General features: G+C 37.9%; 1 protein-coding gene across 1 annotated transcript in view; it reads right to left on the reverse strand.

Annotated features, from left to right (window-relative positions):
• The window catches only part of LOC140172613 (uncharacterized), a 31,266-nt gene extending 19,509 nt beyond the window's left edge, over positions 1–11,757 (reverse strand). The window contains exons 1-3 of the mRNA XM_072195750.1: positions 11,540–11,757; positions 8,607–8,800; positions 7,292–7,383 (exon numbers count right to left, since the gene is read on the reverse strand). Coding sequence (XP_072051851.1) covers positions 7,292–7,383; positions 8,607–8,800; positions 11,540–11,756 — 503 coding nt within the window. The 5' untranslated portion in view covers position 11,757. The remainder of the gene's footprint in view (positions 1–7,291; positions 7,384–8,606; positions 8,801–11,539) is intronic.
• Positions 11,758–12,162: the final 405 nt, after the last annotated feature.

Raw genomic sequence — 12,162 nt, forward strand, 5'->3', positions numbered from 1 at the left:
AATACCGTCAAAAATATCAGGGGCTCCACATTTTTATGTGTTGACAAAGCCTTTGCAATTGAAATTTTACACAGAAATGAATAGTAAATTTGTAACAAATAATAACTGCTTCCAGACGATATACATGTTATTCATTTTACTTGGCCTTAATATGTAATCTTCCAGGACTTATCAGGTAAATATAATAACCCTGGAATTATGGGCTAATATTGGGCTATATGATTGCAAATTGTTTTTAAAATTAATGCCTTTTTTAATAAAAATTTGGGCAAAAAAACTTCTTTATATTTGGGGGATTTTCTCCAAAAATTAGTATTTTTGCCCAAATTTGACCTCACAGATGAATCCATCAAGTTGTGAGGATGAGGCCCAAAAATGTTCATAATTCCTGGGTTAAAAACCACCCATATTAACTCTTTCAATGACATTGTAAAAAACAAAAAGGGGTTCGAGGCTTATTTGGGGATTTTTATGCGGGATGTACCACACTTTCAGATGCTGATTCTACCTACTTCTTGCTGTTTTACCACCCCATCAGTATACTAGTAACACTTTTTCATAAGAAAAAAGTACCCACATTGCCCTAATTGCCTTGGGCGCTTTTAGGGGCACTTGTGGTGGGGTCTCCCCCGTCAGTCCGAAACACCATCAATCCGAACCCCTGTCAGTCCGAAAGTCATATCAGAAAGAAACAAATTTTGCATAATTTCAGAAAAGGAACTTTTTACAAAGATGTCATTTCAGAAAAGACTACTTTTTATAAAGACATCATTTCAGAAAAAGCGACTTTTTAAAAGGATGTCATTTCAGTAAAGGTGATTTTTTAAAAGATGTCATTTGAGAAAAGGCAACTTATTATTCAGAAAAAAAAAATATAAATTATATAAAAAGAAGTCATTTCAGAAAAAGCGACTCTTTTAAAGGCGTCATTCAAAAAAAAAAAGGTGGTTTTAAAAGACATTATTTTAGAAAAGGTGACTTAAAAAAAGACATCAATTCAGAAAAAGGCGACCTTATCAAAAGAGGCGTCATTTCAGAAAAAGGTTGACTTTTAAAAAGATGTCATTTGAGAAAAAAGGCTACATTTTATAAAAAGATGTCATTTCATAAAAAGGCGATTTTTTAAATCGCCATTTTAGAAAAGGCAACTTTTTGGAAAGATGTCATTTTAAAAAGACGTGATTTCAGAAAAAGCGACCTTTTTTAAAAAGACAATTCAGAAAAAGGTGACTTTTTAAAAAGATGTCATTTGAGAAAAAGGCTACTTTTTATTTTAAAAGATGTCATTTCAGAAAAAGCGACTTTTTTAAAGACATTTTAGAAAAAGGCGGCTATTTTAAAAAGACGTTTCAGAAAAAAGGGACCTTTTTAAAAAGACATTTTAGAAAAGATAACTTTTTAAAAAGATGTCATTTGAGAAAAAGGCTAGTTTTTATTTTAAAAGATGTCATTTCAGAAAAAGACGACTTTTAAAAGACATTTCAGAAAAAGGCAGCTGTTTTAAAAAGACATTTCAGAAAAAAATGTGACTTTTTATAAAGACCCCATTTCAGAAAAATGCGACCTTTTAAAACGTCATTTTAGGGAAAAGCGACTTTTTTAAAAAGGCGTCATTTCAGAAAAAGTGACCTTTTTTTAAAAACATTTCAGAAAAAAGGTGACTTTTTTAAAAAGATGTCATTTGAAAAAAAGGCTACTTTTTATTTTAAAAGATGTCATTTGAAAAAAAGGCTACTTTCTATTTTAAAAGATGTCATTTGAAAAAAAGGCTACTTTTTATTTTAAAAGATGTCATTTCAGAAAAAGGCAACTTTTTTAAAGACATTTTAGAAAAAGGCGGCTGTTTAAAAAAAGACATTTCGAAAAAACACGCCTTTTTAAAAGACATAATTTCAGAAAAAAAAGACTTTAAAGACGTCATTTCAGGAAAAAAACAACTTTTTAAAGACGTCATTTCGTAAAAAGGCAACTTTTTTAAAAAAGACATTCCAGAAAAAAATGTGACTTTTATTAAAGACGTCATTTCAGGAAAAAAAAACTTTATAAAGACGTCATTTCGTAAAAAAGCGACTTTTTAAAGACGTCATTTTAGGGAAAAGGCGACTTTTTTAAAAAGACGTCATTTCAGAAAAAAAGGCGACTTTAAAAAAAAAAAGACATTTTGATTGATCATTTCAGAAAAAAATGACTTTTAAATTGACATTTTGATTGATCATTTCAGAAAAAAATTACTTTTAAAGACGTCATTTCAGGAAAAAAAAACAACTTTTTAAAGACATCATTTCAGAAAAAGGTGACTTTTTAAAAAGACCTCATTTCAGAAAAGAGGCTATTTTAAAGACGTCATTTCAGAAAAAAAAAGCGACTTTTTGACGTCATATCAGAAAAAAGCGACTTTTTTTATTAAGACGCCATTTCAGAAAAATGTCACTTTTTAAAGATGTCATTTTAGGGAAAAGGCGACTTTTTAAAAAGATATCATTTCAGAAAAAGGTGACTAGTAAAAGACGTCATTTCAGAAAAAAAGTGATTTTTTTCAAAGATATTTTAGAAAAAGGCGACTTTTTTTAAAAAGATGTCATTACAGAAAAAAGGCGAATTTAGTAAAAAGACGTCATTTCAGAAAAAAAGTGATTTTTTCAAAGATATTTTTAAAAAATGCGACTTTTTAAAGACGTCATTTCAGGGAAAAGGCAACTTTTTTTAAAGACATCATTTCAGAAAAAGGCGACTTTTTTAAAGATGTCATTTCAGAAAACAAAAAAGCAAGACTTCCTTTTCGGCAGAACCCCAAAAGTCCGAAACCATGTCAGTCCGAAACCCGCTAAACACAGGGGCTAAACAAAAAGGGCAATTCTCACTTGGTCCAATCCCATTTGGTCCAATCCCACTTAGTCCAATCCCATTTGGTCCAAATCCCACTTTGTCCAGACCCAGTTAGTCCAATCTCACTTAGTCCATGTCCCACTTGGGCCATGTCCCACTTAGTCCATGTCCCACTTAGCCATGTCCCACTTAGGTCATTGCCACTAGGGTCATGTCCCACTTAGGCCATGTCCCACTTAGGCCATGTCCCACTAGGTCCATGTCCCACTAGGGCCATGTCCCACTTAGGCCATGTCCCACTAGGGCCATGTCCCACTAGGTCCATGTCCCACTAGGGCCATGTCCCACTTAGGCCATGTCCCACTAGGGCCATGTCCCACTTGGTCCATGTCCCACTAGGGCCATATCCCACTAGGTCCATGTCCCACTAGGGCCATGTCCCACTTGGGCCATGTCCCACTTGTCCCACTTGGTCCATATCCCACTAGGGCCATGTCCCGCTATGGTTATAATATTTGTGTTTGGTCATTTTCAGTACTTGTTTTAGTTTTCATAGTAGGGCCTATGGTTGTAACGGGGGGGGGGGCTGATGCAAAAAGTGGGTCCTAAATATTTTAATCCGTCTGTAGAGGCTCATTAAAAAATCACCAAAATATTTTACACTACATTTTCTATGGGGTTGACATACATTTTTCATGGCCAAAAGGTGGCACTGAAAATAATTTTAGGTCCCCTAACAAGTGTTTGTGAACGGAAAGATAGTCAATGTCTGTCTTAAGTTCTTCTGTTCTTTGGTATAGGATCACAGTCGTCTAAGTTAAAGCCATGATTTTTCCGTGTTACAAAATTTAAATTCCGTGTTACAAATTGGAATATTCCGTAATTTTCCGTTTTACATTACAAAGCACTGAAATGTGAATATAAGCATGTAATTTGTCTTATATAATTAGATGTACCGGGTACCTTTTTACTGTAGTCTCCCCTCAACATCCCCATTAAAATTAAGCATCATCAATTGTCTTGTGTGTATTTCCGATAGCTGTATCGGCTAGAATCTTGCATCGTAGGATTGTTTAATGGTTGATTACTGCTAAATTATCACTTTTCTTTGTTTTCTTTTGCAAATCAACACAAAAGTTTGACATTTTACACAGTGTTCACTGTGTTTTCCGTTTTTCCGTATCACGGAGAAATCGTGGCTTTAGTCTAAGTATATCCAGTAATTGAAAATGTTTAAATTGGTATATAATGTAAGATTGGATAAAGTTGCACTGAGAGTGGGTCCCATGACCATGCCATTTTTTTTTTTTAAAGGTGTTGTATTCAAGAACGAGACTTAAAAGATTTCTAAATTGTTCTGTTGGTGGTTTGTTAAAAATGTTATTAACCTGGAGTTTTCATCTAGGCTTTGCATGCTATACCTATTGCTTCAGATTAATAATGTTTCAGTATATAGCTGTGACAACTATTATTTCTAGTGAGATATTAGGGTGGGACTGGTTTGTTGGCCTCTAGTTTGTTTATTAATGTCAGAAGCATCGTTCACATATATATATTGTTTTGAGGGTATAAGTTTTAAGAAATAGTCATAACATGTGGAGATTTTGGATGTAGGTCCATTATGACTAATAATAAGTATATAATAGGATGTGCATGGAAGAGTAAGTTATCTGGAGGTGGTTATGGACTTCTGGTAAAAAGCATGTGTAGTTTGTTCTAATATCAGAGTTATATGGGTCAAGAAAGGCCCCATCTTCGTTGATATATTTGGAGTTGTACATATCTACGAGAGTGTTATGTACATAGTGTTTTGATGACAATATTTCGTGGATGTTATAGAGTTTATTGTAAAGAGCATTTCTTTCTTTTGTTGCAAGATTTGGTTGTGGTCATGTGAATCTTTGATGACAAATTTCATTTTTGGTTTTCAGAGTCTAATGGTACCCATTTTGATTTGAGTCTGAAAGGAGCAATTTTGTTTTTATTTTTAGGCAACGAAAAAAGAAAACCCTGTTCTACGGGCCCGACCGACCCAGAGTTTGAACAAATTTTGCCTGTACAAATGAATGCCGACCCAAATGTCAGAAATTTGTATTTTCTCAAATTGCATTTTATTTACAAATTTTGGTGATTTTTTGGGTCATTTTATAAAAGGAAAAAAAGGCCGACCGACCGTAGAACAGGGTATCTTTTTTCGTCACCTTATCGTGCATGATAGAAGATACTCTCATTTTCCTTGCAGAATTGGTGTGTGACGATGTGCGTTCGCACAATTTGCAAACCTTATATGGTCTTAATTGGTCTAGATAATTAATGCGAGCTATGCAAATTACATAGGCCTATGATAAAATGCCACTTTCGTATGATTATGCACATAATTATTATACAAGCGAAAGATCATCATAAATGGGTCATTTCTGTCCATAGTCTCCGGCATTATTGGCAAACAGACCCTTCTTCTCCTTCAGTCTCCATCTCCTTCCTTTGTCCTACGGATTCCTTCTCTTTTCCTTCCTCTGTCTATTCTTCTCCCTTTTCATCCACCTTATTCTCCTCCTTCTACATCATGACATTTTTTTTCCTTTCTGTTATTCTAAACCTTTTCATCTTTTTATGTACATCTAGGCCTATGTACAGGTCCAAATGGAATATGGCCTAAGTGGGACATGGCCTAAGTGGGACATGGCCCTAGTGGGACATGGCCTAAGTGGGACATGGACCTAGTGGGACATGGCCCTAGTGGGACATGGCCCTAGTGGGACATGGACCTAGTGGGACATGGCCCTAGGGGGACATGGACCTACATGGCCCTAGTGGGACATGGCCCTAGTGGGTCATGGACCTAGTGGGACATGGACCTAGTGGGACATGGCCCTAGTGGGACATGGACCAAGTGGGACATGGCCCTAGTGGGACATGGACCAAGTGGGATATGGCCCTAGTGGGATTGGCCGAAGTGGGATTGGACCAAATGGGATTGGACCAAGTGGGAACTGGACCAAGTGGGAATGGACCAAGTGGGATTGGACCAAATGGGATTGGACGAAGTGGGATTGGACCAAATGGGATTGGACCAAGTGGGAATAATCCAACAAAAACGATGGCAAATGAAAAAAAGATGGCATTTTAGAAAAAAAGGTTAGGCCTACTTTTTTTTATAAAGACATATTTTTAGAAAAAGGCTACTTTTCATAAAAAAGCAACCTTTTCAATTAAAAACGACTTTTAGAAAAAATTATTTTTTGTCGGAACCCCATCAGTCTGAAACCCCACATCGTTTTTGTAAAAAAAAAAAAAAATAAAGACTAGTTTTAGAAAAAGGCTTAACAAAAAAAAGAGATACAGTAGTGAAATTTCCGATTCACACCTTTAAAATATAGCCTAGCCTAAAATGGATTTTTAATTTACAAATAGGCCTATGGCCTAGCTCTAAAATTGCCTTGCACTTGCTTTTTCACTAAGAAAGAACACTGATCGAAACCGTTAAACAAATAGGCCTAGGCCTAAGCTGATCCAAATAAACTGCATTGCGGCTACACACAAGGCATGTAGGCCTACCGTATCATTTGTTTGAAGGCCGTTACAATTTACAATTCTCTTTGTACTGATTCCTTATTTAGGCCTACTCAAACTTTCAAAAATGTGTTACATAATAAATTTATACAGTACATGTTGGAATAGACATGTAGACGTAGGCCTGGTATTCGTGCATTTGCTATGCCTGTGCGTATGCATGAGGCTTGACAAAGCCAGGCTTGTTTTTAATATAAATTGCTTTTAAAAAAAAGTTGCCATTTTTATTATACGAAGGCTCAGCATCGGGGCCTATAATTCATATCCACAACGAGGAAGTTCTAATATTATTTAAAAGCCTAAAAACTGGCTTCAAAACCAGACGCGTGAACATGGTGAAACGGGTGAAAAACTCAAAACATAATTGATTGGGAACTGTTTCGCTAGTATAAGCGCGTCACCCACAAGTACTTGGCCAGATCTGGTGAAATAATTACTGGGCCAGTTAAAGTCGGCTAGCACTTGGCACTGATCCGGCACAATTGCGAGCCATATACGTAGCGCGCTAGTAGTTGCCCAGTACTAGCCGACTTTGTCTTGCCCAGTGCTAGCGCTGACTTTTTCTAGCCCAGTACTGGTGCTAGTACTGGGCGAGTGATAAAGCGGATTATTACTGGCCCAGTACTGGTAGAAGTTAGCTGTGTATGAATCGTGAGGGCGCTGTAATTCTTGAGCTAGAGCTGTTTGAAAATTTACACATATTGCTCACTGTAGCCCATGACCTTTGACCTCTGGATTGTACCAAGCATGAACCCTGAGGGCACTTTAGTTCTTGAGCTAAAGTGGTTTTAAACATTTACACGTATTGTAGCCCCTGTAGTAGTTGTGACAAATATTGGGATTCGAATGACATCGCCGTGGCTTATATATCATAAAATACGGTACAACTCACTGGAAATAGACACTCCCAACAGTTGTGCTCGGGGCAACCCACGTGGCTGTCACAGAAGATTGGTCGTCACTACTGCTGTGTGCCCAAGTATTCTGTATTTTGAAAAATCAGATAGAAAGATTTATATTACCACTATAAAAATTCGCTTGATCCTTGCCGTAAATTAACAAACATTCTTGCCGTATCCCCAGTGGGCACAGGTTAGAATTTTGACGTTGAATCAACGTTGATACAACGTCGAAGTTTCAACCTAACCTGATTTCAACCTAGAGGTTAGTTGAAATTTTGACGTTGATACAACGTTGACATTTCAACCTTATTTCAAATAACCTCTAAGTTGAAATCGGGTTGAAATCGGGTTGAACTCTATCAGGTTGAAGTCCATTTGCAAACACAACCTGATTTCAACCTGATTTCAACGTCGAAATTGATTTCAACGTCGAAATTTCAACGTGATTTCAACGTCAGGTGTGCCCACTGGGTTCAGTTATTCTGTAGTCTATTCAACATTAACACCTTCATCGCCGTTAACCACTCGAATAACAGTTTTGAGCGTTAAATATAAGTCTCATTACAATGAATTTTTTGTACAAAAAGAGCCTATTAATCAAAATTGTGTAGGCTACCTAAAAATGCTCTGAATTGCAGAATCAGCAATATTGGTGGCGGCGTGGATCCAGGATTGTCATGGAGCGCAGAGGCTAGATTTGGCTGAAAATTTGCTGATTTTGCATGATTTCTCTCGATTTAAGCTTAACTTCCTACATGTATGTTTTAGGGAATTTTGAAGCGTGCCAAGATTTCTCATGTGGATCCGCCACTGAATATGCATCCCATTACTTTTAAGTGATAGTATACGAGATTCTGCTTATTCCGAAGGGGCGTTATTCCAAATTCAGAAAATAGGTGTTATTCTGAAGGGGCGTTTATTCCTAAAATTTGGGTTAGGGTAGTGGTTATGGTTAGGGTACAGGGTATAAGGATTAAGGGTTATGCTTAGGGTTCTCTCAATTCGGATAACGCTCCTTTTGAAAACATCCTTCGGAACATTTGCGGTGTCTTCCTGCTTTATCACAAATATTGGTACAAAGAAAACGCAAATTTTGACCCATATTTTTATTCATATTTGACAAATAAGGTAAATTTTAACCAATTTTAAGTACGACCAATTTATGTCTGTTTAGCAAGCTTGACCAGATTATACACTAAGTTGCCTCCATGAGCAACACGCAAACATGGCGGAGTCGGTACTCTTTGAGTCAAACTCGTTAATAATACCATTATTAATTTATGGTAATTACTTAAGCTAACTTACACCGCACTCTTGATTGGTAGTACATTGACCAAGCAGACTATTTTGTTGCTGCATGGTGAACGAATTGCATCGAAGTCCTTGCGTTCCTGCGGCAACATTTCTCCATTCCCCAACTATTGCATTATCACTTGTCTGACGAGCTTGCATCATAAAACCACTAAACGTCGTCCCAAATGGGTTGCCTTGAAGGGTTACTGGAGTTCAAATGAGAATAGATTATATGTACATAACTTTGTTTATTACTAGTCATTACTGGTGTCCTAACACTGGAATTCTCGCGTTTCACAATACGATGCGCCTCCAGCGGTCGCTGGGTCGAGGCCAAAATACGCAGGAAAATAATGGGAAAATGAGTCGACATCCAAAGCCCGCGTAATACGAATACAATACAGGAACATGCATCATTGTGGGTTTAAATGTCATTATAATGATGTTACATGCGATCATGCACACTAAAACAATAATTTACAACTATAGTAGATCCATTTTCTATCTATTGATCACAGGGAATCCTTCGTGGAGCTGTTTTCAACATGTTTATTATCACACTCGCGTGAAAATTCAATAGCAGCTAGAACGGCGATGTCGACTCTGGAGTCGAAAATTCGACTGCCAAAAGCAACCGCTGGCGGCGCATCGTATTGTAAAACGCGAGAATTATGGAAACTTTTGGGCCTGCTAAATTATTGGTCCAAAGTATATACATATTTACGGCAAACACTTGACGAATCCATCTGTGAGGTCACATTTGGGGAAAAATGTTCAGTTTTGGAGATAATAAAAAGCCGGTTGTTTGCCAACATTTTTTCGGGCAACATTGTGAAGCCGACTGTTTGAAGAAAAGCTAGTTTAAAAGGTTATCCCACTACAAAATCCAAACAAAATACATTTCTGCCCTGACATACGGTATTACAGTACTACTCGTATTTATCAAAGACAGAGATAAAAAGAATTTACCGCGTCTGACGTCATCTGTCAATCAAACTCGAGCACGGTTTGTTTACGGGTTTGTTTGCAAGTGTCGTGATGATGACTATAACCGGGCGCCTTATTGTTAATTATGCGCCTTCAAACATACAAACCATCTCAAACCCAGTAGGTCTTTATAGTAGGAAACTTTCTTTCGCGAAGGCACCATGTCAACAATGCCTGGAAAAGTTGCTTTTTGCCTTGTAAAAGTACGTAATTTTCGCCATTCTCTACTAATGTCATTTAAAAATGCCAGCATCTCACCATCACTAAAAGCAAAAACCCTCTGAATATAATTACACTGTCTCAAACCAAGTCATTGAAAAGTCAAACAGTCATAAATATCTTGAAGTAACCATATCCAGTGACTTGTCACCAAAGCAACATATATCCAACATTAGAGCAAAAGCTCTCAGCACTCTAGGTGTCATCTGTAGGAATCTTGGGCCCTGTTCCACCGAGGTCAAGCTGAAAGCGTACCAAGCATTAGTAAGACCACAGAAGCTCACAGATGGAGTATGCATCTGCTGCCTGGAGCCCGCACACTGCTCGTGACATCAACTCTCTGGAGGGTGTACAACGCCAAGCTGTAAGATTTATCCCTGGGGTGTTTGAAAGAAAGGCCAGCGTAACGCCGTTGCTAGACCAACAACAACTGCAAGATTCATCACAGCTTAATCAACATCGGCTTTCCACCCAACGTGAATCCCACCGTTGGTAGAACATCACACAAACTCCGCTATAACCCAGTGCACGCAAGATGCAACCTCTACAAGTACTCATTTTTTATTCGGACAATTCATACATGGAACAGACTGCCTCTGGAAGCTGTCTCAGCAACATCACCAAACATCTTCCAGTCAGTAGCTCTCCCTGCAGTCCGGGCTTCGCAACCCACTGCAGTTCACCAGCTCATCTAGTTGGACATCTACTTTTTACTCGTACCTGTATAGTTTCTGCACATCTCACAACTGCACATCTTTGAGCATCATCAAGAGTCTTCTTAGACAATCATCACGCTTTGTTAGGAGTGTAACAATAATATTGAAGATTGAAGATTTCTTTTCTCCGATCGGCACTATAAATATAGTTCCTGCAAACTGATCCAGGGCTACTTTGAGGTGGATATCGTGCTCATCTATTTTGTTTTTGTTGTTGTTGTTTTTTTGCACGAATGTGATATCCACCTCGAAATACAACCCCACCCTCCCCCCACCCCTCCGAAACAGAGGGTAAGAAAACAATGCAAAACACTAAGACTCTCAAACAAGTTTTGAGTCATTTTAATATCTATCAAATTGACGAATTAACTCTTTCCTCTCACACTAAAATCCTGGCTACGCTACTCTCTGCAATGAAAATCCATCCACCAACTCTCCTTTCGAAAATCGTTAGACGGGATTTATAAAGGTTCGAACCCGGGGGCACTTCAGTATGAAATTAATGTAGATGTAGGTTGACACTTTGACAGCAATTGGCATTTGGTGAGAGCAAAATAACAAATATATGGGTTCATTGGGCTAGAGCATGAGTTATGGCATTCGGTGATGGCAAAATGTGAAAAATATGGAGGTCTCTAAGTGAGAGATGGACCATTTGGACCTGGGGGCACTTTTTAAATGGTATCGTTGGGTGAGAGCCACAGTATAGTTCCACCGAAGCCTTGGACATTGCATTTTTGTTCTAAATGGCTTCAAATTGCTTTGTTATTTCAAAATCAGTAACAAAATCAGTGATAAATGAAAGTTGCTGTTCAAATTGCAAAAAATAAGGACCTTTGGGTGACAGATCAAATGGAAAAATGCGGGGTCTTTGGGTAGCAGAGCATGTGTTCGTGAAAAAAAAATATGGGGTCCTACCGTCTTGGTGACAGTGACGCTGAAAAGGGGGTCTAAACAGCCTTACATACGCATCATCTCCTCTGGGAGTGCCCGGGGGGGGGGTCGAATAAGAAAAATGCTTACCTTGAAGACTTTGGCCTGCTACATAGTTAGCCGAGTTGAGGCTAATACTGTATGGTATTGTCGTACCAGCGGCGACATTACTTGATCCATGGCCCTGTTCAGGATTTAAACTTTGACAGATATTTGCAAAGAGATTAACGGGTGGACCACCCGAAAAACCAGAAGCATGTGGAACGATGGCCACCAGAAGGAGGAGGACAGTACTCGGCTGCATCATGACTCACTCCACCTAGAAAATAAAGGAAAGACAGACGTTAAGGTGGTACTACACCCCTTGATCAATTTATGATTATTTTGGCATTTTTCTCAAAAAATAATAATACACTAGTAACAAAAGTTGCGTATATTATAGGGGCAAGGAATCCAGTTACTACACTGGAATTTCAGTGACTCAAGACAAGCGGTATTTTATTTATAATAAGAATAGAGGTACCGCTAGAATGTACCTCATTTCTTAACATATAATACATATAATGAACCACTTGTCTTTAATTGAATCACTGAAATTCCAGTGAAGTAATTGGATACCTTGCCCCTATAATATACATAACTTTTGTTACCGGTGTGTAGTTATTATTTGAGAAAAATGCAAAATTAGTACCACCTTAAGGGCTGGGGTATGA

Source organism: Amphiura filiformis, chromosome 16, assembly GCF_039555335.1.
Source record: "Amphiura filiformis chromosome 16, Afil_fr2py, whole genome shotgun sequence".
NCBI lineage: Eukaryota > Metazoa > Echinodermata > Ophiuroidea > Amphilepidida > Amphiuridae > Amphiura > Amphiura filiformis.